We start from the raw sequence: 16136 nt of genomic DNA, 5'->3' as shown, positions 1-16136 counted from the left end.
TAAACATTTTAATTACAAACCCCATTTCCAGAAGAGTTGGGACATTTTGTAAAACACAATAAAAACCACAATCTGTGATTTGTTAATTCTCTTGAAACTTTTATAAACTGACAAAAGGACAAAGAAAAGATTTCCAATGTTTTCACTGACCAACATAATTGTATTTTGTAAATATAAACAAATTTTGATTTTGATGGCTGCAACACACTCCAGAAAAGTTGTGACAGAGGCTAAATAAAAGTGAAAAGATTATATAATATCCAAGTTAAACTGTTTTTAAGCATGTTTGTATCATGTTTGGGTGTAAAAGAGCTTCCCAGCAAGAAAAGGGTCATGGCTCACAACTCTGTGCCAAACGTCATGAGAGAATTGTCAAACAAAATCACATTTCTCAATGCAAGATTTCTGGAGTGTGTTGCAGCCATCAAAATCAAAATTTCTTTATACTTACAAAATACAATAAAGTTGTTCATTGAAAACATTGGAAATCTTTTCTTAAGGTTCAAGAGAATTAACAAATCACAGATTCTTGATTTTGTAGCATTTTGCAAAATGTCCCAACTCTTCTGGAAATGGGGTTTGTAGATTAGAACTGATTATTGCCCAAAACTCATTCAGAAAGAAAACTAGTGGAGTCTGGAGGAGGAATATCATCAAATGTTGTTGAAACGACAAGAAATTCTCAACAAGAAAGAGTCACAGTGTACCAGTCAACTGATACTTGATGGTTGGCAAAGAGAAAGCGGAAGTTCTGTATGTTTTTAACACCACATATTGCAAGTAAACCAGTTAATCTATAAATTGACTTGTGGTCTGTTTTCTGCAGTTTTTCTTAGCTGTGCATGCAGCACATCTGAACCTCACTCAGCCTTAATCCCAGTCAAGACTTCCTCCATCAGATGTGTGAAACAACAAGATGAAGTTCACTCTGTTTACTGCCACTCTTCTGGTCTGGATGTGTGTTGGAGAATCAGGTGAAAGTTTTGCAGAGAAACAGTGTGTTCTGGCCTCAGTAACTCTTACTCTACTGCAGAAGTGCTGATTTTGTTCTTTATCACGTACAGTATTTGCATCTAACGTGAATGAAATGATTACTCACTTGAATACAATTATTGATGTGCTTCTCCAATAGTTAATCTACAAAGCTGCTGTCTTACTGTGACAAACACCAGAGTACCAGCTGAAAACATTGTGAATTATGAGATACAAGAGCCAACAGGAATATGTGCTATCAGAGCTGTAAGGCAAGTTCAAGGTTTTTATAATACAATATACATTTTTACACTTCAGTAACAAATGGGTTGGTAATTAAACGATGAGAGCTAATGGTGTTGTATTTTTTCCCATGTTCAGATTCCACACCAGGAAAGGTCTAAATATTTGTTCAGATCCAGATGACAGTTGGGCAAAGAGAGCAATGGAGTCGGTGGACAGGAGAATGACAGGTAGAAGGACCATCTCTGAGGGTAACATAACAGAGAGCACACAATCTTCTTGGATAACGATCAGACTACCTGGACTGGATGCTTTGTTTGATTTTTTTTTTTTTTTTTTTTTTTTTTTTAAATATGATAAAATGTTTTTGATTACAGGTCTTTGTCATAGAAAATGTGCAGGCCTATTTTGACGTGTACAAAACATGTTTGGTAACACTTTACCTAAAGCCCTCTGTAATGATGGGTCGACAGAATGTGGATCCATTTGCAGCTAGTTTATTAAAAGTACTTACAGAGTAGACAGGGCAGAGGCAGAGGCATAAACAGTAACAGGCAAAGGTCGGGGCAGGCGGCAGACAAACAGAGTCAGGGTACAGGCAAGGATCAGGGCAGGCAGCAAACAATCACAGTCCAGGAAACAGGCAAAGATCAGGGTAGGCAGCAAAGGGTCGCAGGGAATAAACAGTCCAATCGGTAACAGATAAACAGTCCACAGAAAAACGCTCAGAAATGATCACCTCAGCAAATCAAGACTTCGCGATGTGTGTGTGTGTGAGTGTGTCTTATATAGTGTGAGTGTGATGCGGTGCAGGTGTGTGTGCAATCAGTCCCAGGAGTGAGGGCCCATGGGAAACGTAGTCCGAATGAGAACTGATCAGTATTCCGGTGATGGCTCCCTCCGGTGGTCCGGAGGAAGGGCCGAAGGAGCCATATTCGTGACAGAGCCCCCCCCCTGTGAGCGGCTCCAGACGCGAGGAAGCGGACGCCGGGGTCTACCACGTGGTCGAGGGGCCGGTCTCTCCGGGTGCGTCCGATGAAATTCCTCTGTGAGTGAGGGGTCCAGGATATCATCCGCATTGACCCAGGATCGCTCCTCCGGGCCGTACCCCTCCCAGTCGGCTAAGTATTGTAGTCTCCTACCCCGGCGCCTGGAGTCGAGCAGCTCTCGTACTTGATAGGCTTCCTCGCCTTCAATCATCAAGGGTGGGGGGGAGCGGACCTCGGCTCCCTCTGGCTCCCCTCTCGGACCCCCGGAGGGTTTCAGCAGCGAAACATGAAAAGTGGGAGAGACACGGTAATTAGCAGGCAAGTCTAAACGAAATGATACTGGGGTGATTTGTTTGATAATTTGAAAGGGCCCTACAAACCTGGGACTGAGTTTCCTGCATGGAAGTCTTAGCCGGAGGTCTCTGGTGGACAGCCAAACCCATTGTCCCACGGCGTACTGGGGATTGGGACGTCGGTGACGATTGGCCTGCATCTCCTGCCTTCTTACGGCGCGTTGTAGGTGATGGTGAGCTTGGTCCCAGGTTTCTTCGCTTCTTTGCATCCATTCAGTAACAGACGGTAGATTGGATGGTTCACCAGACCAAGGAAATAATGGAGGTTGGAAGCCCAAGATGCACTGAAAGGGCGTGACACCAGTGGCAGGTTTCTGTAGGGAGTTTTGGGCGTACTCCGCCCAGAGCAGATAACGGCTCCAGTCAGTCTGGTTGCGCTGGCAGTAGGTGCGTAAGAATCGTGTTAATTCTTGGTTCATGCGCTCTGTTTGGCCATTGGATTCTGGATGGTACCCTGAAGTGAGGCTGACGTTGATATTGAGACTCTTGAAGAAGGATGACCAGACTCGAGATGTAAACTGTGGGCCCCTGTCTGATACAATGTCCTCAGGTAGTCCATAGAAACGGAACACATAATTGCATAGAAGCTCAGCTGTTTCGAATGCTGTGGGTAGTTTGGCCAGTGGTATGAGTCTGCATGCTTTTGAGAAACGGTCGATGACTGTGAGTATGGTGGTGTGGCCCTGGGATTCTGGGAGATCCGTGACAAAATCAATGGCTATGTGAGACCAGGGACGTTGAGGAATGGGTAATGGTTGTAACAGTCCAGCTGGCGCTTGGTGTGAAGCCTTGGTGGTTTGACAGGGTGTACAGTTAGTGATGAAGCGGGTAGTGTCGGATAACATGGAGTCCCACCAGAACTGATTTTGTAGCAGATGGAGAGTGGCTGTAACACCCGGATGACCAGAGCTTGGGAAGTCGTGCACGTGATGAAGTAGTCTGTCCCGAAGCTGTGCTGGGACGTAGGTGCGGTCCGGCGGGCATGTTGGAGGAGGAGTGGTCTGTTCGTTGGCATGTGTGATCTCTGTGATAATGTCCCATTGAACTGGAGCCAGCAGTAAGGTGTCAGGGATTATGTTCTCTGTGATTTCTGTCCGTTCCACCTCCTCATGCTGCCGTGACAGCGCGTCTGCCTTGGTGTTCTTAGAGCCTGGTCTATAAGTTACAGAGAACTGGAAGCGCGTGAAGAACAAGGCCCACCTAGCTTGCCGTGGATTTAGACGCTTGGCGGAACGCAGGTATTCCAGGTTTTTATGGTCTGTGAGAATGGTGAACGGATGTTTTGCTCCCTCCAGCCAGTGACGCCACTCCTCCAGTGCTGCCTTCATAGCCAGTAATTCCCGATTGCCCACATCGTAATTACGTTCAGCCGCCGACATTTTCCGGGAATAAAAAGCACACGGGTACATCTTCTCTGGGTTACCTTGGCGCTGAGAAAGGACGACCCCTATGCCCGTGCTGGAGGCGTCCACTTCTACAATGAAGGGAAGTTCAGGGTCTGGGTGACGGAGAATGGGTGCTGACGTGAAACGCTCCTTTAGCTCTTGGAAAGCCTGTATTGCCTCAGAGGACCAGATGAGACGTGAGGACTGCCGCTTGGTCATGGACGTTAACGGGGCTGCAACACCGCTGAAGTTCCGTATGAATCGCCTGTAGAAGTTGGCAAACCCCAGGAACCGTTGTAACTCCTTCAGTGTGCGAGGTTGTGGCCAGTCCTGTACCGCCCTCACCTTACTGTCATCCATGGCCACGCCCTCACGGCTGATAATGTAACCCAGAAAGGTTGTGGAGGTTTGGTGAAATTCGCATTTCTCTGCTTTTGCATAAAGTTTGTGTTGTATCAGTCTTTGGAGTACCGCCCGTACGTGCTGAACATGTTCCTTGAGAGAGTTGGAGTAGATGAGGATGTCATCTATGTAGACTATGACCCAGCGATTAAGCATGTCACGGAAGACGTCGTTAATAAAGGACTGGAAGACAGAGGGACTGTTGGCTAGCCCGAACGGCATGACGAGGGTCTCGTAGTGACCAGTGGTGGTGGAAAAAGCGGTCTTCCATTCGTCCCCTTCTCGGATGCGAATCAGGTTGTACGCACAGCGAAGGTCCAACTTGGTAAAGTATGTGGCCTGCCTGAGTTGTTCGAGGGCTGGAGGAACTAGAGGTAAGGGGTACCGGAACTTGATGGTGATGTCATTGAGTCCACGGTAGTCGATACAAGGTCTTAATCCGCCGTCCTTTTTCTTGACGAAGAAGAATCCTGAGGCTGCCGGTGATGTGGACGGGCGGATAAATCCTTTGGCTAGTTCCTCCTCGATGTAGGCTTTCATGGCTGCTGACTCGGGTTGTGACAGGGGAAAGATCCTGCCCTTGGGAGGTGTGGTTCCAGGCAACAGGTCGATGGCACAGTCCCCGGAGCGATGAGGAGGAAGTTCGGTGGACTTGTTCTTACTGAAGGCCACAGCCAGATCGGAGTATTCTTCGGGTATGTTTAATTTCTCGGTGTCAGAATCGTGGAGTGCAGCGGCTTGAACTGGCAGGGGAGTGATTTGTTTCAAGCAGTTTGCATGGCAGTTGGCGTCCCATTGTACAATCTGGCCCTCCTTCCAGGAAATGTGTGGGTTATGGGTTCTGAGCCACGGCAGACCAAGGATCACGGGGTTGTTGGGTGAGTGGATAACGTAGAAGCGAATGAGCTCATGGTGAAGGGCCCCTACTTGTAAAGCGAGTTCGTCTGTGATATGGATCACTTTGCCTCCGCCGATGGGCTTCCCATCTAGCGCCTCCACTGTCAACAGGGAATTACAGTCTGTTAGTGAGATGTTATGACTTTTGATGAAAGCATCAGACATGAAGTTCCCGGCGGCTCCAGAATCCAGCAAGGCGTGAGTGGATAGACGTTGGCCATTTACGGTAATCTGAATGGGAATTTTAAAGCAGTTGGAGTGTGGTGCAGAACTCACCGCTTTGGGATTGGAAGACTGAGGTCGTACGGGGCAGTTAATCTTGATATGGCCGGCCTGGCCGCAGTAGAGACACAGATGTAGTTGTCGTCTCCTTTCTCTCTCTTCGGGAAGTAGCGGAGTGTAGCCGAGTTGCATGGGTTCCAAAGCGGGTCCGGCTGAGGCGGATAGCCGAACGGGTCGTCGGGTGCGTAGCAGATTGTCAATGTGAATGGCCAGTTCGATGAAAGCGTTGAGCGAGCTTCCCTCATCCCGGCACGCGAGTTCGGCTTGTAATTCCAGTGATAGACCCCTTCGGAAAAGCAGTTTTAATGTGTCCTCAACCCAGTTCGTCTGAGCGGCGAGAGTGCGAAAGTTGAGCGCGTACTCAGCTGCTGTTTGTTTACCTTGGCTGAGAGACAATAGCTGATCGCCGACGCTCTTGCCTCCTTCAGGATGTTCGAAGACCTCTTTAAAGCTTCGCAAGAAGTCCTGGAAGGTGGGGAACGCAGGACTGTCATCTCTCCACACCGCGGTGGCCCAATCCAGTGCTTTGCCAGTGAGCAGGGAACACACAAACGATATCCGACTGGATTCGGTGGGATACAGAGACGGTTGTTGGTTGATGAACAGGGAGCATTGGAGAAGGAACCCCTTACATCTGGCGGGACTGCCGTCGAACTTTTCTGGGAGCGCTAGGCGAGGGTTGACCGCAGGGGAGGCCACGAAGCCTGGATTGGCGGGAACAACGGGCGGCGGTGTGGCGATTTCAGCAGGGCTAAATCGGAGGCCTTGGAGCGTTTTCACCAGTTCTTCGGTAAGAGAAGTTAAGCGGTTAAGCTGATGTTGATGCACCGCTAGCTGGTTGGCCTGGGCAGTTAGTTCTGACGAAATCTGCATGAGGGCTGCTGGATCGCTGATTGGCGAAGTCTTCTGTAATGATGGGTCGACAGAATGTGGATCCATTTGCAGCTAGTTTATTAAAAGTACTTACAGAGTAGACAGGGCAGAGGCAGAGGCATAAACAGTAACAGGCAAAGGTCGGGGCAGGCGGCAGACAAACAGAGTCAGGGTACAGGCAAGGATCAGGGCAGGCAGCAAACAATCACAGTCCAGGAAACAGGCAAAGATCAGGGTAGGCAGCAAAGGGTCGCAGGGAATAAACAGTCCAATCGGTAACAGATAAACAGTCCACAGAAAAACGCTCAGAAATGATCACCTCGGCAAATCAAGACTTCGCGATGTGTGTGTGTGTGAGTGTGTCTTATATAGTGTGAGTGTGATGCGGTGCAGGTGTGTGTGCAATCAGTCCCAGGAGTGAGGGCCCATGGGAAACGTAGTCCGAATGAGAACTGATCAGTATTCCGGTGATGGCTCCCTCCGGTGGTCCGGAGGAAGGGCCGAAGGAGCCATATTCGTGACACCCTCATGATGCATGTTGTAATGCATTATATCTTTTCAGAAATAATTGTAATCAAAGTTAAAAATGCATTATAATATTTGCAGATTTTGATTGTTCTGTGTAAATTGGTTGTTTGTTGTGTGTTTTAATGCATTATACATTCTAAAGGTTTATTCAATGAAGAGACAAGTATTAGAATGTATTATAATTGTGGTTATAATTATTCATGAGAGCATACAATCCATTGTTAGGTTCATTACAAGGCATAATTACTTCATTAAAAATACTTTTATAATGCATTATACAGAAAGGCTTTAAGTGAAGTGTTACCCAATGTTTTTGTGAGATGTTGTTTTACCTCTATAACAAAATAATTAGTTACTGCGTTTCTTTTCTCTGTACGGTGGATGAACACTGCGAGTGGTGAGATTTGACCGTTTCAGTTCATAATAAAATACTGTGGTTTGACCTCAGTAACTTTCACTGGACTGAATGTAGAAGTTGAGCTGATATTGTGTCTTTATGAGAGAGTGTACATGTGTGTTCATCTTATACTGTGAAAGTCATGATTATTTACCTGAAGATAATGATGTGCTTCTCCAATAGGTCAGGATCGTCCACCAACCTGCTGTCTTAAAGTGACAAACACCAGAATACCAGCTGAAAACATTGTGAGTTATGACATACAAGAGTCAACAGGAGTATGTGCTCCTAGAGCTGTAAGGCAAGTTCAAAGTTATTATACATCACAATTTGAAATGTTATTATTTGATTGTTTATCTTTAAAATTAATTTTTGGGTGGATAATTAAACAATGAAAGCTAAAACATCAAGTATTTCTTTTTCTTCCATGTTCAGATTCCACACCAGGAAAAATAAAATTATTTGTTCAGATCCAGATAGCGAGTGGGCTAAGAAAGCAATGAAGATAGTGGATGGAAGAACGACAGCAAAACCTTCTATAAAACCTAAGTGCTTTACAAGTACAACAAACATGATCCCAACTACAACTACAACACCTGAAACACCTCGACCGAAGACTGAGACCAGCGAAACAACCACCCGTGATCATCCAGACTGCTGTCTCACTGTGACAAACACCAGAACACCAGCTGAAGACATCGTGGATTATCACATACAAGATTCATCTCTGTGTCCTATCAGAGCTGTAAGGCAAGTTCAAAGTTATTATAATCTATCATAATATAAAATTTTACACAGATTCAGATAATTCAACGATGAGAGCTAATAAGTCATGTATTTTTTCCCATGTACAGGTTCCGCACCATAAAAAATAAAGTTATTTGTTCAGATCCAGAAGGCAGCTGGGCTAAGAGTGCAATAAAAGAGGTGAATGGGAGAAGGACAATGACAGAGGAACCTTCCGAAGAACTTACAGCAAACTTGATCACAACTACAACTGCAATACAAAGGAACGGCACTGAGGGTAAGAGAACAGGAACAAACACTCAAACTACCTGGACTAGTAAGTAAAAATGTTTTTGATTTCAGGTCTTTGACATAGAGAATGTGTAGGCCTATTTTGACACATACAACAATGTTTTTGTGATGTGATGCTTTACCTCTACAACAAAAGACTGCTGCTTAACAGGAAGAAAAATTAAGTGAAGGCAAAAAATGAAAATTGTATACAAAAACATATATATTTTTCTCTAACAGGATATGGACATCCAGAAAGCTGCTGTTCTACCACGATAAGCACCACAATCCCAGTTAACCCTCCTGTTGCATTTAGACCCCTTTTGACCCGGAAGAGGTACATAAAAAATTTAATTAAAAAAAAAAAAAATAATAATAATAATAATAATACAAAAATGAAACTTTGGAAATGGGTTAAAACTTTCAAAATAGACATCATTTATTTTAGAAAGAAGATATAACTGTGGCTTTACACATGAAATTATGTTGTTGTTGTTTAGATTTGTCTGAAATTACTGAACGTAAAATGAATATATTTAGTTTGAAAACATTTCATCCATTAAAGTCAGTGGATTTCATACTGGTATTTCTCATTTTATACGTACTTATAATTTCATCTAATGATATATTCCACTAAATTTCTCAAATATTGAGATATATTTTTTCTTGCATTACACTCGTTTTTGATGTACTTCTTGTAAAATTTTAAAAGTATTGGTTATTTTTTTAAAGGGAGTAAATGTACACTCTAAAAAATGCTGGGTTAAAAACAACCCAAGTTGGGTTGAAAATGGACAAACCCAGTGATTGGGTTGTTTTAACCCCAGCAGTTGGGTTAAATGTCTGCCCAATGTCTTGCTGGGTAGTGAAAATTACTATATGTCTGGCTTAAAATGAACCCAAAATCAGACATAATTACTAGAGGCAACAATAATAATCAAAAGGTGAACATTTATTAATAAGAAATTTAATAAATGTTTATTGTTTAATTATTATTCATTAAACATATTAATAAATGTTCATTTGCAGCATACTTTGGGTTCATTTTAAGTGAGCAGTACAGTCATTTTTAAACAACCCATTCACTGGGTTTGTCCATTTTCAACCCAACTTTTGTTTTTAACCCAGCATTTTTAGAGTGTGGTGATATTATGGTAATAACACGGTAACATTCAAAACTTTAAAAATGTTGTGCATTGACTTATCAATGAGAAGTTACTGATCAGATCCAATATGGTTTTAGTTGAAAAATATTACGTTATGACCATTAATAAACGGACCCAGGAATGAAAAAGGTGTATCATTTTTGAATGCATTACAAGGTTTAAAGACATTTTGGATTATCGCATCAGAGCTTTAAGACAAGTTCAGTGTTATTTTGGTGGTGATGCACAGATTCAGCAATAATTATTAAACCATGACAGCTAACAAGTCTTGTTTTTTTTTTGTTTTTTTTTTTACATTTACAGATCTCACAGCAAGAAAATGCTCCACAAGTACCAAAGCAATAACAGGAATACCAAGTATTAAAATAATTAGTCAAATCCAGATAGCGGTTGGATTAAGATTCAATAAACAGTGTGGCTTTTGAATAAAGAATTAATTAGCAATCTAAATACTCAAGTTTTTACTTTTATATCCAACAGCCTTAAAACTTCTTTATGGCTTTTTATGCCAGTATACTGATATTACTAGAATGACTGAAATACTTTTAAATCTAACAAATGTATAAGGTGATATAGTGAAAAATCAACATTTCTCTCCAGTTGTTTTGCCTTGTAAAATCTTTTATATTCACGTTTTGTGTGATTCCTTGTATTTTGTATATTGTTTTCTTGATTTACTTAATCTAAAATACATTAGCAACATGTAATCTTGTTCGTATTACATTTTTGTATGCATGGTGCTATTGGCAACACAATAAATGGTCAAATATTATACAGAATGCCAGTGAATTAGATGTTTTTATAACATCCAATATTGGAAATCTTTCCATTTTAAACCAAGAAGGCGAGCCAATGGATATCACACAAGAAGCAACGTGCAGACTCTGCGCAAGAGTTATGATGGTGAAAAAGTCTTAACCTCGGTCAGTATTCATTACAGAAAGTGAAAGCAGAAAGTGATGGAGCTGTATCTGATGCTGCATTGACGGAGCATATTCTCTCAGAGACGACGACATAACGGTATATATCTGTCTTAATTTATTCCATTATTTCTCTTGTGGCATGTACATAAGTCAGTGCTTGAAGTAAAGCTGCTCTTAATTTACATTGATGACTGCATTGTTATGAAATATTATAGACTGTTAATAATTACAGGCCTATGATTCATTGTATAGTCTAATAGCCCTAAAAATGTTTAAAACATTTTCAAAGAGGAGCTAATAGCCTAATAGTTTATTATCCTCACTGTCAATACTGCTGTCACTCTTAGCGCATCTCTCGGTTCAGTCTATTCGTCTTTCTGTCCCAGAGTCGGCTGAACATGTTTCATTTTTCTCACAGACCCCATGAAACGGACCCCCTTCCTAAATAAGAGAAGAACCCTTACAGTCCCGTTTATAAGCCTACTGTGCATGAAAAATATTATGTAAAATTATGAAGACAGCATGTTGTTTGTTAAATGAAATAACTTTCTTTTACTGGTCATTGCACTAAAGTAAATAATTAAAATATTACCTGTATTTACTTGCTATTTATGCTGTGTATTAAGTTTGTTTTTTGACCCAAGAATAGAAATATTTACAGAAAATAGTGCCATACAGCCAGCCAGCATGCCAAGGACAACATTGACAAAGACAAATTTCCCTAAAAAGACACGGTCATTATTATTACACACATTATTATTATTTATTATTTTGTACTGTTCTTATTTTTTCTGTTTTTATTGTGCACAAGCCCCTTTAGCCCCTTTAGCACCCCCTTGTGTTCTGTGGTCTCCAACCAAATAAGTTTGAGATAAGTTCAGTAACATTAACTAAAGCTTGTTTTCTGAGTAAGATGATGTTTTTATTCTACTATGTAGTATTTATGCATGTAACTTTTTTAAAAGTACTCTCAGAAAAATTTTACAAAAGCTGTCACTTGGATGGTACCTTTGCAAAACGTACCAAATTTGGTACTAACGTACCTAAAGAAGGGTTAGTTCACCCAAAAATGAAAATTCTGTCATTAATTACTCACCCTCATGTTGTTCCAAACCCATAAGACTTTCATTCATCTGTGTAACATGAGAATGAACCTCATTGGTTCTTGTGAAGCTCAAACGTGCTGCGTAACACGAGAATGAACCTCATTGGTTCTCGCTGAAGCTCAAACGTGCTGCGTAACACGAGAATGAACCTCATTGGTTGTTACGGAAGCTCAAATGTGCTGCGTAACACGAGAATGAACCTCATTGGTTGTTACGGAAGCTCAAATGTGCTGCGTAACACGAGAACGAACCTCATTGGTTCTTGCTGAAGCTCAAACGTGCTGCGTAACATGAGAATGAACCTCATTGGTTGTTACGGAAGCTCAAACATGCTGCGTAACACGAGAACGAACCTCATTGGTTCTTGCTGAAGCTCAAACGTGCTGCGTAACATGAGAATGAACCTCATTGGTTCTTGCTGAAGCTCAAACGTGCTGCGTAACACGAGAATGAACCTCATTGGTTCTTGCTGAAGCTCAAACGTGCTGCGTAACATGAGAATGAACCTCATTGGTTCTTGCTGAAGCTCAAACGTGCTGCGTAACACGAGAATGAACCTCATTGGTTGTTACGGAAGCTCAAATGTGCTGCGTAACATGAGAATGAACCTCATTGGTTCTTGATGAAGCTCAAAAGTGCTGCGTAACACGAGAATGAACCTCATTGGTTGTTACGGAAGCTCAAACATGCTGCGTAACACGAGAATGAACCTCATTGGTTCTTGCAGAAGCTCAAACGTATGGATTAGTTTTATGATGTCTTTATAAACTTTTTGAAGCGTCAAATTGTCCGTTGTATAGCTGTCTATGGAGGGACAGAAATTCATCAAAATTCATCAAAAAGATCTTCATTTGTGTTCTGAAGATGAACAAAAGTCTTACATGTTTGGAAGGACATGAGGGCGAATACTTAATGACGAAAATTTCATTTTTGGGTGAACTATCCCTTTAAGGAACTAAAATCGATTAGGGGTAAATAAGGTACAAACTAGGTGAATAAGGTAGGCTAACTTTTAAAAGGGTGACTGAGAGTTTACTTTTACTAAATTTACTTACTTTTTTACTCGAGGGGATTGTTCACTCCAAAGAAGATCTTTGATATGTTGATAACACCATTGGACCCCACTGACATTCACTGTATGGACAAAAACATTTTTCAAAATATCTTCTTTTGTGTTCCATAGAAAAAAGAAGACAGGTTTGGAATGACATGAGGGCAAATCATTGATGATGGAATTTTCATTTTTAGGTGAACTATCCCTTTAATATATTAGTGCTCTTTTATCAGAAATGAAGTAGTTTTTCCACTACTGCTGATAACCCAGAGTGCCGCTCAGTGCCATGAACACGAAGTATTACCGCACATTCTGACCATAGCTATTATTATAATACAGTTCTCATCTTTTCCAGTGACTCAGGTCAAAATGATGTAATTCTGGTCAGTGAATACTGAAAATTCAGACGTGTGTACATAGCCTCTTGCTGCTCTTTGGCTTAGTATTTAATGCATAATAAGGTGCAGCATTGCTGTCACTACTTCCTTTCACCGAACAGAGTGTGAAGCTGTGGTCTTTCATCTCTCATCTACACCAGAACTCTCTACAAATAGCTCAGAGGACATCACACACTGTGTGATTTCGAAACAGGAAGTGAAATGCATGTGGTTATTCATTTAGGTCTACATATTTACTTGTATATAACATCAGAAAGGACCGGGGCAAAAGTAAACAAATGCATAAATGTTAACCTTATAAAATGCTAAGCAGTGTATAATCGCATTAAACTATATGTATGTTCACTCTAAACGCTGTAAAGAGACAAAAGGCGTCTCGAAACATCTGCACGTGTCTCAGTTTGAGTGTAGGTGAGTGCTGGGTGGGAGCTGGTTTTGTTTTAAGGTCTTAGTGAGATGTGGAAGATCCCATTAAGGCTGTATAAACGTTTGTGGTTTCATGATCACAGCCCCTTAAAAGGCCTATGTAGTTTCCACACGCGTTAAACATGCCCACATTTTATGCATATTGTTCACAAAGTGCAAAGTTGCTGTTCAATTCAGCTTCAAAGCATTTTTCTGTCTACCTTACCTGTTGCATATGACATATATTTATTAATGTAAACACATCATGTAACACGAGTCAAGCCAATTCAATAGTTTGTGAAGGTAGTGAGGTCTTGCTCTACATACAGAAAAAGTTCCATTGTACTACCACAGTTTAGACATGGTAACACGGAAATACCATGTTTCTTGGACACATGCCATGCATGGAAACACCATGATATTCTCAAAGGAATTTCTATGGACCCCAAATAAAAATTAGCATAATCTTTTTGAACACATTTTGATTCTTTTTTAACCACATTTTTTAACACACACACACAAAAAAAAAAAAAACACATTTAATTCAATGTGTTACTTGTCTATACTTAGTGTAGATGATTGTAATCATTTAGAATCAGTACCTATATACTGTATATACACCGATCAGGCATAACATTATGAGCACTGTTAGTGGGTGGGATATATTAGGCAGCGAGTGAACATTTTGTCCTCAGAGTTTATGTGTTAGAAGCAGGAAAAATGGGCAAGCGTAAGGATTTGAGCGAGTTTGACAAGGGCCAAATTGTGATGGCTAGACGACTGGGTCAGAGCATCTCCAAAACTGCAGCTCTTGTGGGGTGTTCCCGGTCTGCAGTGGTCAGTATCTATCAAAAGTGCTCCAAGGAAGGAACAGTGGTGAACCGGCAATAGGGTCATGGGCGGACAAGGCTCACTGATGCATGTGGGGAGCGAAGGCTGGCCCGTGTGGTCCGATCCAACAGACGAGCTACTGTAGCTCAAATCGCTCAAGAAGTTAATGCTGGTTCTGATAGAAAGGTGTCAGAATACACAGTGCATCAGTTTGTTGCGTATGGAGCTGCATAGACAGTAGACCAGTCAGGGTGCCCATGCTGACCCCTGTCCACCGCCGAAAGAGCCAATGGAAGAAGGTGGCCTGGTCTGATGAATCACGTTTTCTTTCATGTGGATGCATGTGCGTCTCTTACCTGGGGAACACATGGCACCAGGATGCACTATGGGACGAAGGCGAGCCGGCGGAGGCAGTGTGATGCTTTGGGCAATGTTCTGCTGGAAAACCTTGGGTCCTGCCATCCATGTGGATGTTACTTTGACACGTACCACCTACCTAAGCATTGCTGCAGACCATGTACACCCTTTCATGGAAGCGGTATTCCCTGGTGGCTGTGGCCGCTTTCAGCAGGATAATGCTCCTGCCACAAAGCAAAAATGGTTCAGGAATGGTTTGAGGAGCACAACAACGAGTTTGAGGTGTTGACTTCGCCTCCAAATTCCCCAGATCTCAATCCAATCGAGCATCTGTGGGATGTGCTGAACAAACAAGTCCGATCCATGGAGGCTCCACCTCATAACTTACAGGACAACATCTTGGTGTCAGATACCACAGCACACCTTCAGGGGTCTAGTGGAGTCCATGCCTTAGTGGGTCAGGGCTGTTTTGGCAGCAAAAGAAGGACAAACACAATATTAGGAAGGTGCTCATAATGTTATGCCTGATATGTCACGCTTGGTTGCACAAGTAAGCACACAAAGACGAATACTTCAAACCGTCATTAATCCAAAAGTTCAACACAAGGGAGCAAACAACTAAAATAACAAACCCGAACAGAATGAACTGAATGAACACAGGACTTAGGGTGTACTCACACTAGGCACGGTTGCCTTGAACTGAGCGCGAGCGTGATTGTCCCCACTCCCCCGCTGCACTCACACTGCACTTAATGCTCCAGCACGCTTACGTCATATACGATGCAACTTTTTGAATGGAAGAAAACATGAAGAAATGCACTAAGATACTGCCTAATATATAGGCTATTTATAATTTATGCCTTGCACCGATTTTCAATAGCACGTATCAGATTATTACGAAGGCAGCTGACGTTAATGGAGGAATTTGCAGCTTTACTCGCAAACTAATTCCTGTTCATCAGTAAGGTGGGAATCAGGCCCGTTATAAACCCAAAATTAATTACATGAATTGATAAGTGTACTATCAAAGCAGTAATAAAGATGTTTGCCGTTCATAATGATGACAGTAGTAGACACAAAAGTAGTAACTGTTTCCTTGCTCAGGCACGGTTAGCGCTCACACTGCATGCGAACCGCGCTGTGGCCCACCTCTTCCAAGCGGGCCATGGCCGGCTAAACGAACCGCACCAGGGCATGGAACGGAGCAATCACACTTGTCAAATGCGCTCGGGCACGGTTCAGAGCGCCTAGTGTGAGTACACCCTTAAATACACGAGGAGCTAATGAGTTAATTAATAGGACAACAGGTGAATGGAATCATTAAGCAAGGGAAAAAACTGGCACATACATAGAAACTAGGTCAGCTTAACATGACAGGACCAAACCAGAACAAAACATAATCATGACAATATAATTATACCTTAAATAATGCTGAGTTGTTTCAACCCAAATTTGGGTTAAATATGGACAAACCCAGCCAGGGTACATTTTTAACCCAACATTTGGGTTTGTCCATATTTGACCTAAATTTGGGTTGAAACTACTTTTTAGAGTGTAT

General features: G+C 42.2%; 1 protein-coding gene across 15 annotated transcripts in view; it reads left to right on the top strand.

Annotated features, from left to right (window-relative positions):
• LOC127524644 (integumentary mucin C.1-like) overlaps positions 1-16136 on the top strand; it is a 40200-nt gene that overhangs the window by 21643 nt on the left and 2421 nt on the right. For 3 of the 15 annotated variants that reach the window (XM_051916420.1, XM_051916411.1, XM_051916394.1), the window contains 4 exons: positions 827-974; positions 1133-1244; positions 1354-1466; positions 7505-7622. In XM_051916420.1, coding sequence (XP_051772380.1) covers positions 917-974; positions 1133-1244; positions 1354-1466; positions 7505-7622 — 401 coding nt within the window. In that variant the 5' untranslated portion in view covers positions 827-916. Of the gene's footprint in view, positions 1-618; positions 754-826; positions 975-1132; positions 1245-1353; positions 1467-7504; positions 7623-7756; positions 8072-8175; positions 8385-8578; positions 8676-9807; positions 10284-16136 lie in introns of those variants that run through there. The other 12 variants (XM_051916385.1, XM_051916377.1, XM_051916367.1 and 9 more) reach the window with 10 other exon arrangements.

This window comes from Ctenopharyngodon idella, chromosome 2, assembly GCF_019924925.1.
Source record: "Ctenopharyngodon idella isolate HZGC_01 chromosome 2, HZGC01, whole genome shotgun sequence".
Taxonomy (NCBI): domain Eukaryota; kingdom Metazoa; phylum Chordata; class Actinopteri; order Cypriniformes; family Xenocyprididae; genus Ctenopharyngodon; species Ctenopharyngodon idella.
The sequence above is the reverse complement of the archived record's forward strand: the minus strand, read 5'-3'. Positions and strand labels throughout refer to the sequence as shown.